Consider the following 16,526-nt stretch of genomic DNA (forward strand, 5'->3'; position numbering starts at 1 on the left):
ATAGAAAAAATAATATCCTAAACTATGTCATGTGATACGTTGTAATCTGCACAACCATGAACCTTTGGTTTGGGCCTGTGCTGTTCCAGACGGATCCCAGGCCACTCAGGTCCCACTTTCCAAAGCAGGAGGCGTCCTTGCACGTCTTGCCAGTACGTGCTGAATTGGCATTAGAGTGAATGTGCCGTGTAACCAGTGGTACAACCACGTTATTCCCTCCCACACAACACAGAAGGGGTTGGCACCTAGGCTTTGTTGCGAAGCCTGAGAGGTAGCTCACCACTGACTGTTTCCTTCCACTTCCCTTCTCGGTAAGTGGCAGCCTCTCCTCTCTTAGGCGTTCAATTTTCCTGCTCTTTCCTTTCTAACCCTGGTCCCACCTTCCAAAGAGTGAAAAATCACTATTTACATTGTTTATATTTGTGTGCTGAATGATTGCACTGCTGGGTAAATAGATTTCAGCCAACAGATATGTTTTTTGACCTTTTAATTTCTAACTGGGGAGAGAGAGTGTGTGTCCCCACTGGAAAACCTCAGGTGCAGCACAGAGTGGAGGGGGGCGGGGATCTGTCCCTGGAGCTCACTGGGTCCTTCCTCTTCAGTTGCCCTTGAAATCTCAGCAGGTGAAGTAAAGGGGGCTGGCCAGGCTGATTGCTTACTTCTTTGCAAGTAAAGCAGGATGCCTCCTCTCCTGGCTTTAGAGCGCTGGAATGCTTCCTGTTTTTTTGTTTTCTTTCTTTAATTTTTATTTTTTATTGGAGTAGAGTTGATTTACAATGTTGTGTTAGTTTCACGTGTACAGCAAAGTGATTCAGTTATAAATATACATATATCCATTATTTTTCAGATTCTTTTCCCATGTATGTTATTACAGAATATTGAGCAGAGTTCCCTGTGCTATACAGTGGGTCCTTGTTGATTTTCTGTTTTATATATAGTAGTGTGTAAATATTAATCCCAAACTTCTCATTTATCCTTCCCCCACCTTTCCCCTTTGGTAACCATAAGTTTGTTTTCTAAGTCTGTGAATCTGTTTCTGTTTTGTAAATAAGTTCATTTGTATCTTTTTTTTTTTTAAGATTTCACATATAAGTGATATCATATGATAGTTGTCTTTCTCTGTCTGACTTACTTTACTTAGTATGATAATCTCTAGGTCCATCCATGTTGCTGCAAATGGAATTATTTCATTCTTTTTTATGGCTGAGTAGTATTCCATTGTGTATATATACCAGATCTTCTTTATCCATTCCTCTGTCGATGGGCAATCAGATCGTTTCCATGTCTTGGCTGTTGTAAATAGTACTGCAGTAAACACTGGGGTGCATAAGTATCTTTTCAAATTATGTTTTTCTCTGGATACATGCCCGGGAGTGGGATTGCTGGATCATATGATAGCTCTATGTTTAGTTTTTTAAGGAACCTCCATACTGTCCTCCATAATGGTTGTTTACATTCCCACCAACAGTGTGGGAAGGTGAAACACTTTCTTGAGTGAAATCTGGAGGGGACATCTGGTAGCTAAAGGAGATGAGAGTAGCCTTAGTGGGTCTGTAGTAGGGAGGAAGGACTTGAGGTCCTGGCCACAGGCTCACCTCGAGAGGTTCTTTCCACTGAGGGTAGTTTGGAAACCGTGTCACCACTAGTTCATCTTTTCTGTGCCTCTTCCTGGCCACTCTCTATAATAGGCCCCTTTACCTTCACTTTCTATGCACAGGAAATAAGTATTCTTTCTAATACCATGTGTTGACTAGCTGGAGCTGGTATATTAAATTAAGAATATGCAGATTATGACCTGTTTGAATAAAGGGGCACGAGGCCCCCCCCCCCCCACGTGGTTGGCAGGTCACTACCTCAACATCTGAGCTCCCGCTTTGGGGAAGTGGAACCCACAGGGTTGTTTTGATGGAAGGTGCAGTTTCAGTACACCCACACCAAGGAAGTAGAGTCATAAGCTTTCTTACTTACGGATCCTGGGAGCTGGGGAGGAGGGTGCAAAGAGCTGGTGGGAAGGGCAGTCTGCCGTCCCAGAAGATGAGAGCAGGGTACCAAGCACGTGTTTCTTATAAGGTGGTTGGGGCAGAGGTCACAAAGTTTTCTTGGCCTTCATTCTAAGTGGTTGTTTTAAAAGGTGCCTCTGGAAAAGCAAAGTGGGAACTTATGACGGGAATCCTCAGCTCAAGCCCTTATCTAAACGTCCAGACACTGGGTGTGAGCAGGGTTGTTTTTCTCATCACAATTGATCCCGTGATGCCTCACCGTTAATCTTTAGGGAAAATCATAGGCACTCTCTGGACGGTGGAGATAGTAAAAGCCCCTGGCAGGGTTTTGATCACCCAGCACATGAAACATTTGAGCAAAGCAAAATTGCCATCGGCAACATCACTAGACAAATGACAATTTGAAATCCTGTCTGTAACCACTCCCCCCGCCATTAGTTGGGGTCTAGCCAAGAAGATAAATCAAAGCCCTTGGATAAGATTAAGATAGGTATTTGATTTAAAACTTAGGTGAGATTGTGGAATACTAGTACCACATCTCGGGCCATCTTTTGTAAATTTGTCTGAGTTTGTCCAGAATTATTAATATACACACAGCAGGTGGTGCCCCTTACAGTGCATGCACCTCCTTCCTGGGCCAGTGAGTAACCTAGAGCTAAACGGTTACCCAAGCTGTCTGTGCTAAAGAATCACATTGCTGCTGCTGCGCTAAGGCTGGCCTTTGGTCTAACCGCCCAGAGTGCTCCGCCGGCTTGGCTCCCAGGTTGGGGTTTGCTGTAATGACGGGTTGTTTTATGCCCAGTGCAGGGTCACCTTGAGGCGCCTCAGTTCTGTTGAGGGTAGTAGCAGACCTACTCCCGGTATAATGGGGGTGAATATGGCAGGCTTTGACATGAGGGGGCAGAGAGCTGAATTGGGGGGTGTCTGTTCAGTGATGTGAGTATTCTCAGGGAGACTGAAGTGCCCCGGAGTGAGCAGACAGGACTCCGGGGTGCGGGGAGGTGGAGGGAAGGAGAAACGCATGGAGAACCACGAGTGTGATGACACCGGGACCTGGGACCCACGGTGGGCACAGGCTGTGGGATCAGGGAAGCCAGAGGAGTCAGGGTTCCCCGCCGGGTGGCAGAGCCGCAAGGCCCAAGATGGTGGGGATTATACTCCTTGGGACCAGGTGTGGGTCCTGTTCCTCCATGTATGTGGTCAGGGCATCCATACCTATGTCAGGAAAAGGTAGGGTTAAGGGGCCACCACTAAAATATTTTTAAAAAAGGTTGTTCCAGTAGTGACTTCTGCTATCCTACTTGCTATGCCTTGTAATTTACAGGGTGCCCTTCATTTATGTTTGGAGGGGTTCAGGGAAGCAACGTAATTTGGACTCCAGTGTCAATGAGGGCATCCCAGTGGGTAATTAGAGAAGTGAACAGGTGATTGTCCCCAAGAGGAGGGACAAGCTCAGGGAACTGCAGGGTCCCTAGGACAGGGGCCTTGGTGGCTGTCACTCTCACAGATCAGGGTGTGGGATCCTGGGTTCTGCTGCTGGGGTGGGAACATTCTGAGAGGTGACAGCATCATCCTTTGGGATGGGACCACAGTCTCCTGAAGAGCCTGCAGCACCTGAACAAGGACTTCTAATTTGCATTCAGCTGTCCTGAGATTAAGTCATCAGGGACCCTGATCTCTGGAGCTGCCTGTATGGAGAGCTTGTTGCTCATCTTGTGAGGGAGGCCGAGCTTCTTCCTTCTGTCTCTGTGGGCTCAGAGGCTTGGAGGGGTCTCTTTCTCTGTAAACAAAGCTCGGAACCAGTTCCAAAGACCCCTAAGAGCCAATCAGTGCCCTTCTCCCTCTTCTTTTGAACGAATTTTTCTAAAAAATCTTGCATTTCTATAATGGTATAGTTAGGTGTCTCTGTTCCTCATTCACACTGGACATCGTTGGATGTTTAGGTATGATGGATTGTAACAGGGAATGCCTGGGACAGAGGTCGCCTCTTTCATAACTCCTATGCTGCCACCTCCCATTCTAGGGGGTCCCAGTCAACTGCTGAGGGTCAGGGTCCACCTCCACCTCCACCAATGCAACATTAGCAGATGTATTTGGGCAAGCTCCAGGCCCCAAGAACGTAGCCTTCACAACTTGGCATGTAGATATGCCACTGTGCTCCATAATGCCCAAGCCATGGGGGTCTCACAGGCTTCTAGTAGTTTCTTGTTGTTGTTGTACACGGGCCTCTCACTGTTGTGGCCTCTTCCGTTGCGGAGCACAGGCTCCGGACGCGCAGGCTCAGCAGCCATGGCTCGCGGGCCCAGCCGCTCGCGGCATGTGGGATCTTCCCGGACCGGGGCACGAACCCGTGTCCCCTGCATCGGCAGGCGGACTCTCAACCACTGTGCCACCAGGGAAGCCCTTCTAGTAGTTTTTTAACCTCCTCTGGAGATGTGGGAGGAGCCGGTACCAAGTGCTTGGGGCCCCACTTTTAGCAGCATGTGGTGTGCTTGCCTTGCAGCGTTTTGCCTCCCGGGTGCCACAATGGCCCTGCTAGCGCTGTCTCCTCAGGGGTTAGGCCGGCTAGCCAGGTTCAGCACCCAGTCCTGACCCGACACAGTGGGCCCAGCAGCCGGCCTGCCCCTCCGGCTCCAGGGCCCTGGGGAGCTCTCCTTGGCTCCTAGTACGTCAAAGCCTGCCCCCCAGCCCTGTCCCTGCGTGGGGGAAAGAGGCAGAGCCTGACCGTCCAGGTTAGCTCGCCTTGGCCCAGTGCCCAGACTTGCATATGTGATGGTCGCCAATCACCTCCACGCGTGACACCGAGTGGGGTCTCCTTTGGAGAATAATGGGAGACAGAGCTGCTTCAGACTGGGGCCTGCTGGCTCGTCTCTGCAGTGGAGTCTGACCTTTTACAGCACCAACACTTTAGGCTGGGAATTCTCAGCACAGCCTGGTGGCACAACACACAACAGTGCAGCGCAGCGGCACTGACTGCCAGCCAGCAGTGGATCCTCCCAGGGAGACTCAGCGGTCTGGAGGGGGAAGAGAGCCACCCGCGGCTCCAAGGCATCGGATGGGCGTACAGACTGCGCCCACGATCCCATCCTTCTCTTCAGCTGTATTGAGCATCTGGAGCTGGTGCACTGAATAAGAACATGAGGATTATGACCTGCCATGTGAGGGGGCACTAGCCACCCTTACTGGTTGGCAGGTAGCTCCCCGGGCATCCGAGCTGCCACTTTGGGAAAGTGGAGCCCAGGGGGTCATTCTGATGCAAGGTGCAGTTTCAGTCCACCCACACAAAGGAAGTAGAGTCTCAGGGTTTACTCATGGATCCCAGAGGGGGCCAGGGCACAGTGAGCGGGGGAGTGCCGTCCTCCATCCCAGGTCACCAGCCAGCAGGAGATGGAGAGCAGGGAAGCAAGCACCTAGGACTTACAAGGTTGCTGGGATGGAGGTCACTAACTTTTTGCGGGCTTAACTCTGAGTGTTTATTTTAAAAGGTTTCCCGGGAGAAGCAGAGCAGGCACTTAAATGGTGGGAATCCTAAACTCAAGTTCTTTCTTTTTTTAAAAAATAAATTTATGTATTTATTTATTTTTGGCTGCTTTGGGTCTTTGTTGCTGTGCGCGGGCTCAGTAGCTGTGGCTCGCGGGCTCCAGAGTGCAGGCTCAGTAGTTGTGGCTCGTGGGCTCCAGAGTGCAGGCTCAGTAGTTGTGGCACGTGGGCTTAGTTGCTCCACGGCATGTGGGATCTTCTCGGACCAGGGCTCGAACCTGCGTCCCCTGTATTGGCAGGCAGACTCCCAACCACTGCGCCACCGGGGAAGTCCCTAAACTCAAGTTCTTATCTAAATATCCAGACCCTGGGTGTGAGCAGGGGTATCACACTGTGAAATGCACAGGCAGCAACTCAGAAATAAGCGGTTGTTTTTTTTCAGAGAAACAAAAGTTGTTTTTCTCACCCCCCACCACCACGTCCACTAATTAGTGTTTATTTTTCTTTCTCTCTCTTTCTGATCACACACTTGCTGTTTCCAGTGGTGGCGCTGCCTGTCCTGGAGCCTGTCCCCCATCCTTTCATACCCACCCCCAATAGTGATGTTGCTATTACTCCTGGCATGACAGCTTCATGCCACTGGGTCATCTTTTGCCTTCAGCCAGTAAGATATTAAGATTTCAGATCAAAGAGCAATAAGCACATAGAAAAGCTGCTAAGGGTCTCTGAGGAATGTGAATGGGGGGGCCGATGGAGAGGGAGGTGAACTTCAGGTGCTTTGGGCATTAGGGATTGTAAGTGATGGCCAGAGGCTCTGTCTACTGAGGAGAAAGATATAAGGCCTGCCTCTTAATTTGCTGGCACATGTGTGTTCAAGATGAAAATTAAACTGCAAATGATACTGGAGAAAACTGCTGACAATAATGTTGGTTACAGCTGTTGAAGCTATAAAGCTGGAAAAAGGCAAAAAAATTGGTTTGAAAGTGCATAAGGAATACCAACTTCAGTTCCTTATATGAACGGCTTATTATTTAGCCTAATTACTATCATTTTAGGAATTATGCATACCATTAAATGCATCAGATTTATTTGTGTGAATTTTGTCTTATCACAGTGCTAGAGTCTGTTTTGTCAGCTGAGTCATGGTAGTCTGTGCTCACATTGACCGATGGATCGTACATTTGATCTGTCCTTTCTGTGTAAGTTCCTAGGTTACCCTTTAGGTAAATCTGACCTTTCTAAGATTAGCTACTTTGCGTATCTGGTCACACTAAAGGATGGGTATTTGGTTATAAAAGACAGCAAATGTTGTCAGGAGAACAGGCAGACATTAGAAGATCGCATATTTTTTCCTAGCTTACTCTGTGAAACCTAGGCATTTACTTTTTTTTTTTTTTTTTTTTTTTTTTTTGCGATACGCAGGCCCCTGACTGTTGTGGTCTCTCCCGTTGCGGAGCACAGGCTCTGGACGCGCAGGCTCAGCGGCCATGGCTCACAGGCCCAGCCGCTCCGTGGCATGTGGGATCTTCCCCGACCGGGGCACGGACCCGCGTCCCCTGCATCAGCAGGCAGACTCTCAACCACTGCGCCACCAGGGAAGCCCTAGGCATTTACATTTTGAAATACTTCTGTCTAGTATGCCTAAGTGCTTAGTGGAAACCCCTGATGGGCGTTCCTTCCTACTTAGGATGAAGAGTGGGGATGGGTAGACGAGTGGCTGTGAAACCTTATAGAATATATAGAATAGCAGGGAGAGAGGAAAGGAAGGAGGCTTCCTTGAAGAGGAACTGAGTGTTTTACAGTCATCCCTCAGTATCCAAGGGGGATTGGTTCAAGGACCCCAGGGTACCAAAATCTGAGGATGCTCAAGTCCCTTTCAGTCAGCCCCTCCATATGTGGGCTCTGCATCCACAGATTTCAACCAACCTTGTGGATATGGAGGGCTGACTGTATGTGTGGAATCATGGCCACTGAGCTCAGAAGACTTGAAATGGGAAACCTCAATAGTTGTTGTTTTGTATTTCATGAGACAAGGCAAGGAGGTGAAAGAACTTAGTTCTGTTAGTCCTTAGTTCTCTTAATTCTTAGTTGGTTTTGATTGAGGTAATGGAAGTAGTTTTCCATCCAAGAGTCATTCCTGTTTCCATGGTATATGTTAGAAAAACTGTTAGTAAAAACATTTCTAGGAATATCATGTATTTGTTAATTTGGAGAGTGACTGCTTAGTAGACCAGTAAGTTTATCTTAGAAGTTTATAGTTAGAAGAGTCATTCCTGTTTGCATGGTATACGTTAGAAAAACTGTTAGTAAAAACATTTCTAGGAATATCATGTATTTGTTAATTTGGAGAGTGACTGCTTAGTAGACCAGGAAGTTTATCTTAGAAGTTTATAGTTTTTCAGTTTTGCATGTCAAGGAGATGCGTGGTAGGTGCTCAGAATAAATTTGTTGAATTGTGTTTGTGAATTCTCTCTCTGAAGAAATGTCAGTAAAGTAGATGACAGTAATAGTAGCTAAATTTACTGAATGTGTACCTTTGTGCCTGGCATTGTTTCATCTAATGGATACAACCACAGCGGGAGGCAGGTATTACCATCTCTTTTTACAGATAAGTAAACTGAGGCACAGAGAAGTTAGATAATTTCCCCAGTACATAGAAGCTAAGATTCAGCTCCCCGTCAAACTTAACTGCTTAATAAACTCTTACGTACTGTGTGTTCATTGTCTTCTGTGTTGATTATGTTGAAATTAAAAAATAGTTTTTAAATACTTGAATAAATTGGAATGATAAGCTACATTGTAATGACATGCAAACATTTCCCAAGGAATATTATAATATTCACCATATTACTCAAAAGCAAAAAGTTTAAGTGCTTTGATTTTCTTTGGCTGATTTACCAAAGATAGTAGGATGACCATATAATTTATCATCCAAACTAAAACTGAAAGGTGATGTTAACATTTATATGGTGATAACAGGAATAAATGGTACTGTCCCAGCAACTACATTATGCCATCACCCTACTGATTGTTGTTTGTCTGACTTCGTATTAAAACAATTCTTCACATTTTTGACCTTTTAGGGGGATTCCTCAATGTCAATGTAAGTGAAGTCAGTTTTGATGAAATTCATCATCTCTTCTCCAAGGATTTAGATATTGAGCCAGGAGGTCACTGGAGGCCTAAAGACTGTAAACCCAGGTGGAAGGTGAGGTCCATTTTTTCATAAGTAGTGTGATTGTTACTATGCATTTGAGGAAAAGTGTGTTTGATTCAGAATATATAGTCATATCCCTTTGTCTTGATAAATTTAAGACATCAAAATGTTTGTGTTTAATGTGTAAGTATTCAGAGTCCAAATGTGAGTTAATCGTGTTACCTGTGAAGATGAACGGCACCTGTGCGTATACAGATGCATGCTCCTGTGTTCAGTCTCTTGGAGATCCTGTTGATAAGTACCTCGCTTGAGATTGGCTTGGAAAACAGATGATTTTTCCTCTTCTGTTTGGAAGAGAGGCTGTGATTTCTTTGCTTCCTGCTGCTGTCCCTAGTGGTTACTGACACCTACAGGCATAACCCCACCAAGGCCTGGAAACAGTGGTTTCCAGTTGGCCCCAGCATTCTAAAGATGCTGCTCGGCGGTCACTGCAGGACACAAAAAGAAGAACTTCGGGCTCTTCTTTGCCTCTGTTTCAGAAGGCAGAGCACAGGCTTTGAATCTTTTTGATATATCAGAATCCTACTTTTAATGTTTTGTTTGAAAAACTATAAGGAAGTGGGCCTGCCCCTGCTGCTTAAAAAAAATTGAAAACCATGGTTTAAATCAAAGTTGTTCTCAGTACTGTGAAATTGGTTAATAAGCACGTGTTCATGTAATGTTATGTTTGAATGGGAAACAGCATTTATGTAATTCAAGTGAAAACTGCATATGATTAAATCAGATATTACGTCCTGAAGGATTGTGCTGTAGCCTGAATCTGGAAACAGTTTTCAGTTCCTCTTTTAAATATCAGTATTTTGCTAAAATGTTTGTCTTTTGGTACCAAAAATGTCACTCCTGGGAAGGAGAATTGTATGCTGTTAAGCTTATGATAAAAGCCCCTCTGACTTAAATGGCCTTGAACTCTTTGTGTTTGGGGATGTTGTGGATGTGTATTATTTATGTCTGCATCCCTAACGTAGAGCTTATCCTCTCGTATAAAAGGGAAGCACTAAACCCAGTTTTGTTGAGTTGAGTTTATGAGACAGATACATGTCTTGTTACAAATTATTAAATAAATGTTTGAGGTTTTTTTTCCCTCAAACAAGTTGTAAAGCTGCTGAAATGGATTCCAGTACAGATTTTGTCAACACATTCTATATTGAAGTTGTTTAAAACTATTTCCCAGATCAGATTCGGATAATAAATGAATCTTTTCCTATTCCATGATTGAGTTTCCTCACATTTGTATATAAAATATGGCCCAATTTACATAATGTTACTTTTAAAAATGTCCTGGGCAAAATAAATTCTTTTTCTTAACTTGAGTGATGAGTATGTACGTTGAACGCTAACAGAAGAAAAAGCATACTCAATTAATCACAAAGGCTGTGGGGTAGAATGGAGGTTGGTTCTCAGATGAATATTAATACACGTGATGTATACCTCTTACGTGTGCACTGTGTGGTATAGCAGTAGGATAAGTTGGGATTAGGAAAATTAAGTCTTCTTGTCCTTTCTCCAGTGGTCTATATCAGATGTTGGATTTTAAATTTTTATGTTTGTTTCGTCTCATTTTCTAGGGGAGAGGTATATCACACATAAGTAGTTTCTACTTACAGATTTTAGTAGACTGTAAACTCCAGTGAATCAGTAGGTAACAGTATTGAAAGTGAAGTTTCAGGAGCCAGCTAATTCAGGGATCCAAAAATTGGCTTATTTTATTTAGGAACTATATGGTACTGTTGCTCTTATTTCAGTTATGCACAAACTCTTCTCAGAATATAGTCTCTAGTTCTGAGCTATGCAGCTCAAGGTAAGAGAGGGAATTTGGAGATCGTTCAGAGGTGACCTATACCTGCTATACTTAATCAAATAATCCTCACCCCTGCCACCTGTTTACATTCTAATAATGCTCCATTCTAATCTTGGAACTGAGTTGAGAGAGAAGGAAACAAGAAGTAACTAGATTTATGTGAAACATCTGCTATCAACTTGATTCTTAATATTTGAGGATCTTTTTCTTTTAAAAAAATACCAACTAAGTTCATCAAAGACCAATTAAGTGGAATTAATCTTCTAAAATCAGTGATTTCACCAATTCCTAGGTATTTTGAACATCGCAGGTCACAGTGGAAGATTGAGCACAGGTCGGATGCCTTGTAGAGGCAAGATTATTTCTAAAAGGGAGGTTGGAAGAGGAGGAATGTGATGCTTTTCAGGTCATTAAAGTGAAGTGTTTACCTGTGATGTTGCCTATGTTCCATTCAGCGTTCAGGTGGAGGCCTGAACCACTTTGGTCTAAAACCTAGGGCTTTAAAGAATCAGGCAACTGCTTGATGGGGTTATCTGCTCGGAGGCCTGGAATTCTGTTTCTAGTCCAAGGTTCCTCAAAGATGAGTCCTCGCCATGTGTTTCAGAGCTACCTGGGTGTTTGGTAAAAAAAAAAAAAGATTCTTGAACTCAGTCCTCAGACAGTCTGATTCTGTTGGTGGAAAGGGACGCGAACCTGCAATTTTTATCGCGTGCCTCCTGTTTAAAAAGCTCCTGTCCGCACTGGAAGTGAGGAGGAGGAGGAGGGACCTGAAAAATGGCAGGAGAATGAAGGCTTGGCAGCTTCTGCTCTGTTCTGTTTTAGTCAGTGGCAGACGGCTCGTGCACCCTTAAAGGTAGGCAAGTCTGAAGCCATGTCATTTAGGGACATCGTAGTGGTAATGTGCTTGAAGTTTGAAACTAGGACAAAATCTTGGTGGGGAAAATTTATGTAGTCAACATTTTTCTTGCTAATCTCTTCATGGTTAGTGTAGGAGAAAATGAGCAAGGATGAAAAATAGGTGCATAAAGTCAGTAAGATTAGTGGTTTTAAAGTGGGAGCAAAGTGCGTGTGGATAATTTTGCTTGAACAAGAGGTGGTGAGGAGAGATTCATGAAGATGACTCTTGTTTTTCCGAAGGTAATGACCAGATGTTTAGTTCTATCTCCAGTGGAGATGCTTCAACAGGAGAGTGGCTCCAACAGCAAATTGGGGCACACGGAAGAAAGAACGTCCTGAAACAAAGGCTATATTAAACGTTGAGATAAATTACCACAGAATACCAAGATCTTCTCTTCCTAGACAATAAATGATAAACTGTTGACAGTGACATTCCACAGCCAAAGGAAGGGACGTGCCAAATGAATTTTTAGATGCTATTTAGCTTTGTTTTAATAAAAACTCTACTTTAGGCATATTCAAAACCTTTGATAACTGTCTCATTAATATGTGGACATGCATTTGTTGTAAAAATGACAGTTTAGCTTCTTTGAACTTGCCATGACACTGGTCATTTTCTTTCTCTTATAATACTCTCAGTTTCCGTATAATATTAAGGAAAAATCAACTCAATATTTTAAATGTTTTACTGAAGAAATTACTGTATTAGGGGTCATGACAACCTTTGTTTATTATTATATGTTCAACTGATTACTCAGCCTCATTGTATTTAATTAATATGGACTGTCTTTAATATGGACTCTGCAGCTTTTCAATAGCTTCTTTCCTTAAATATCTATAATGCGTCTTAACTGCTTTTATAGCCCATTTACATCATAGGCAGCCAACTTGTGGCCCAATTCAAAACCAAGAAGGGCAAGCTCGACCCTAATTTTGCTAGAAGCTATCACACTTATATACTTCAGATAAGGTCAGTGGTAGGGATTTGTACTTGCCATCTAACTCCTTTTTCTCCGTTCACTTTCATAGCAGTTTCCTATCCTAAGAGTAAACTTAGGGGTTCCTGAACAGCTTTGGGAGTTGTATAGATTTGGGAATTCTGTGGAGATGCCAACAATGGATACTGAGGCCTGTCAGCAAGTCTCCTCAGTCAGAAGGGAGCGCTCAGCACCAACCGTGGCCATTGTGTGGGGTACAGGAGGGACTCTTAGGTGTGGGTTCCTTATTGTTCTGTAGCCTCATGGTCCTCAGGCTCATAAGCCAAGAGGCACCTTATGGAGCAAACCAAAGAAGAATGGGACCCAGAGTGGGGCTGGCAGAGGCACCAGAGCCTCTTTGGTTCCTACCACTTAACCAAATGTGAATCAATGTAGACATGAAAATATCAGCTTCATAACAGCCATTGTCTCTTTCTCTTTTCCACTATCTCATCATCATTAAGGGAAAATTAGTGGTGGAGTTTTTAGTTTAGACATCCTCAATTTTATGAAACCATGTATTGTTCTCTTTTAAAATAAAACTATTTTAATAATTTAAAATTTTCTCTCGTATGATCCTGGTAATGTAAAATACACAGGTAAATGTTACTATTTTCTATTGACTACATCTAATGTCATGTCCTGATTTTACAAGTAGGATCAGATCCTAAACCTATGCATTGTCAATTATATGCATTTATTCATTCATTAGTAAAATTTATTTGGTATAGTTGAAATTTTAATAAGTCCCGTGTTTAATGTTGTTACATAATTTTCTGTTTAACCAGTTTATTAGGCTGTATTTAAAAATCCAAAATATAGAATGACACATAGACGTTGTTATTAGACATATTTTAATTCTTATGTTCTTTGAAAATCTAATGATTTTGGAATTTATTATTTTTTTGGCATTTTTTAATTGAACTATAGTTGATTTACAACATTATGTTAGTTTCAGGTATACAGCAAAGTGACTCATTCAGTTGTACAGCAAAGTGAATATATATATATATATATATATATATTCCTTTTCAGATTCTTTTGCATTATAGGTTATTAAAAGATACTGAATATAGTTCCCTGCGCTATACAATAAATCCTTGTTGCTTGTCTATTTTATATATAGTAGTGTGAATCTGTTAATCCCATACTCCTAATTTATCCCTCTCCTCCCATTTTCCCTTTGGTAACCATAAGTTTCTTTTCTACATCTGTGAACCTGTTTCTATTTTGTATATAGATTCAATTTGTATCATTTTTTTAGATTCTACATATAAGTAATACAATATAATATCTGTTTTTGTCTGTCTGATTTACTTCACGTAGTATGATAATCTCTAGGTCCATCCATGTTGCTGCAAATGGCAAATATTTCATTCTTTTCTATGGCTAATATTCAATTGTGTATATATGCCACATCTTCTTTATCCATTCATCTGTTGATGAACACTTAGGTTGCTTCCGTTTCTTGGTTATTGTAAATAGTGCTGCTATGAACATTGGGATGCATGTATCTTTTTGAATTAGAGTTTTCATCTTTTCCAGATATATGCCCAGGATTGCAGGATCATGTGGTAGCTCTATTTTTAGTGTTTTAAGGAACCTCCATACTGTTTTCCATAGTGGCTGCACCAATTTCCATTCCCATCAACAGTGTAGGAGGGGTCCCTTTTCTCCACACCCTCTCAAGCATTTGTTATTTGTAAGCTTTTTGATCATGGCTCTTCTGACTGGTGTGAGGTGATAACCTCATTATAGTTTTGATGTGCATTTCTCTAATAATTAGCGATGTTGAGCATCTTTTTATGTGCCTGTTGGCCATCTGTATGTCTTCTTTATGCCTATTTAGGTCTTCTGATTTTGGAATTTATAATCTGTAGAAAACTTACTTGTTTTAATTTCAGTTTTTAGAAAATTCACAATTATAATAAAGGCTAGCTTAGCTCAGACATTGCTAAGAAAAGCAATGGTTAGAAAACATTTTAGCTTTTTCAAGGGCAAAATCTGAACTGTAGGGTCACTTGACTTGTATGATGAAGTTTGGATCCAGGAAAGAGGACTTGAGTAAGTGATGATTGATCATTATTCATTTATTCCCATATTATAGTAACACACTTTGTAAACAGTGATTTTTAGTCTTGATTTTGAGAGTCTCGATCATTTTTTTTCTTATTAGAAGAAGGATTGATCTACTGAGAAACCATTTTAAGTCCCGTAAATGTGTTTGGTTTTTTTTTTTTATTACATAAGAAACACATTTCTTTGGTTTATTTAAGGGGTGAATTTCTCTTATGCTTGTGCTTGTTTACCTTATCTCTTTTGTTGAGCTTAACATTTTAACATAATTTTATTATCAATTTTAAACGGAATATTATCCTACCACTGAAATAAACATGCAGTGTATCAAAAATTTAATTGTGCATTTTGATTAGATGAAAAATATTATATTAATATAATTATCAAACTTCATTTATATTCCATGATATATCTGTTATATTTTTCAAAAATATCTCTAGACCAGGTGAGCCATGTTAGATACTAGATATTCAGGTGGAATCTCTTTAAAATTCAATTTAAAACCCATAAACTTATTATTTATTATCTACTTTAAAACCTAGAAATCAGTCTCGACACATCCCTCTCCCTCACTCCTTATATCCATTCCAGGAACAAATCCTGTTCATTTACCTCTGCAGTGTTTCAAAAATTCATGTACTTCTCTTCTTGTCCTCCACCCCGCCTCTGTTCAAGCTACCATTACCTCTTGTCTTGACTTTGCATTAATCTCTGACCAGCTCCCTGAGCCCACTTTTGGTTTTCTCCAACCTGCTTTACACTGCTCTTCATAGAGTGTTTGCCATCACCAAAGCTGATTTTATCACTCTTTTAAAATCTTTCCACGACTTTCATGGTTTTCATAGGATAAGGACCACAATCCCTAGAATGGCCTTCAGAGCCCATTTATACCTCTCCAGGTTCACAAGAGCTTAAATGGCACAAAGGCAAGGGCCTTGTCTGTTTTTGCCCACTGTTGGATCTCTGGTGAGAAAATTCATGAGTAAGAGAACCTCAAGGGTCAGTTTTTATCTTTAACCTCTAGGACTTGCTGCTGTATTTATTTACATATGTGACTCTTTTGTTTTAAAGGTGGCAGTTCTCATTCCTTTCCGTAATCGCCACGAACATCTTCCAATTTTTTTCTTGCATCTGATTCCAATGCTCCAAAAACAGCGGCTGGAATTTGCCTTTTATGTCATTGAACAGGTGAGAATAATTTTCAAAATGGTAACTAGGTATACTAGAACGTAGTAAACTCTTAGATACTGTGTGATTAAAAATGTGTAGCTTAAGGTTAATCCTTGGTTTTATATTTGGGTAAAATTCCATTTTGGATTGAACCTGTTAATTGTGTATACCACATTTTGTTAATCCTTTTATCAGTTGATGTGTTCCTGTCATTTAAAATCTTACCTATTAAAGTGAAATATATATCATATTATCAGCTAATTTTTTCTCTGTAAGTACTTTAATATCAGTATTCCATATGTACAGTTTCTTTCAGACTTATTAAAACCCTTTGGATATATTTTCTGTACTTCTATGTTTTTCTACTTCTGTCATCACCTGCTTTTGTACTTAAGGTGTCATCTTGGATTTCTTCCTTGGTCTCTCCCCAACCCCACTTCCCAAACCCTAGGGTCCTTGCTGAATTTTGTCACTGATTGCTGTATAGTATTTCTAAAGTGCATTTTGTTCATGTTTAGAATACATTGTAATTTGGATACTTTTGGTTTTGACATTGATGACCTAATCCTGATCGGTCCTTTTTTTTTACTAAATCTGACTAAAAATGTATTTCTTTATTTATCAGTAGGCAGAAAGTGACCTAGCTTTTATTAGATGCCTCTGGGACTTTTTTTGTTTGTTTTTGAAATATTAGAAAATACTCAAATTCTCTTCCTACGATTGTTAACAGTTAGTATGTTTTCCCAAGTCCTTTGTGGCTGATTCTACTTGTTTTTTTTTAAAATTTTCTCACTCTTAGCTTTTTTGCCTCTATTTTTCTCTCTGGAAGTACTGGGTATTTAATGTAACTTATAGTTCTCTGTGTGTAAATCACCCTTTTAAGGTCTGTTTCCTGTTCATATAATGATGTA

At 41.6% G+C, this 16,526-nt stretch overlaps 1 protein-coding gene across 2 annotated transcripts in view; it reads left to right on the forward strand.

Annotated features, from left to right (window-relative positions):
- B4GALT6 (beta-1,4-galactosyltransferase 6) overlaps positions 1 to 16,526 on the forward strand; it is a 61,311-nt gene that overhangs the window by 31,730 nt on the left and 13,055 nt on the right. Inside the window, exons 4-5 of one of the 2 annotated variants that reach the window (XM_059040275.2) lie at positions 8,564 to 8,688; positions 15,517 to 15,633. In XM_059040275.2, coding sequence (XP_058896258.1) covers positions 8,564 to 8,688; positions 15,517 to 15,633 — 242 coding nt within the window. The remainder of the gene's footprint in view (positions 1 to 8,563; positions 8,689 to 15,516; positions 15,634 to 16,526) is intronic. The other variant, XM_067014910.1, reaches the window with a different exon arrangement.

Source organism: Kogia breviceps, chromosome 15 (genome assembly GCF_026419965.1).
Source record: "Kogia breviceps isolate mKogBre1 chromosome 15, mKogBre1 haplotype 1, whole genome shotgun sequence".
NCBI lineage: Eukaryota > Metazoa > Chordata > Mammalia > Artiodactyla > Physeteridae > Kogia > Kogia breviceps.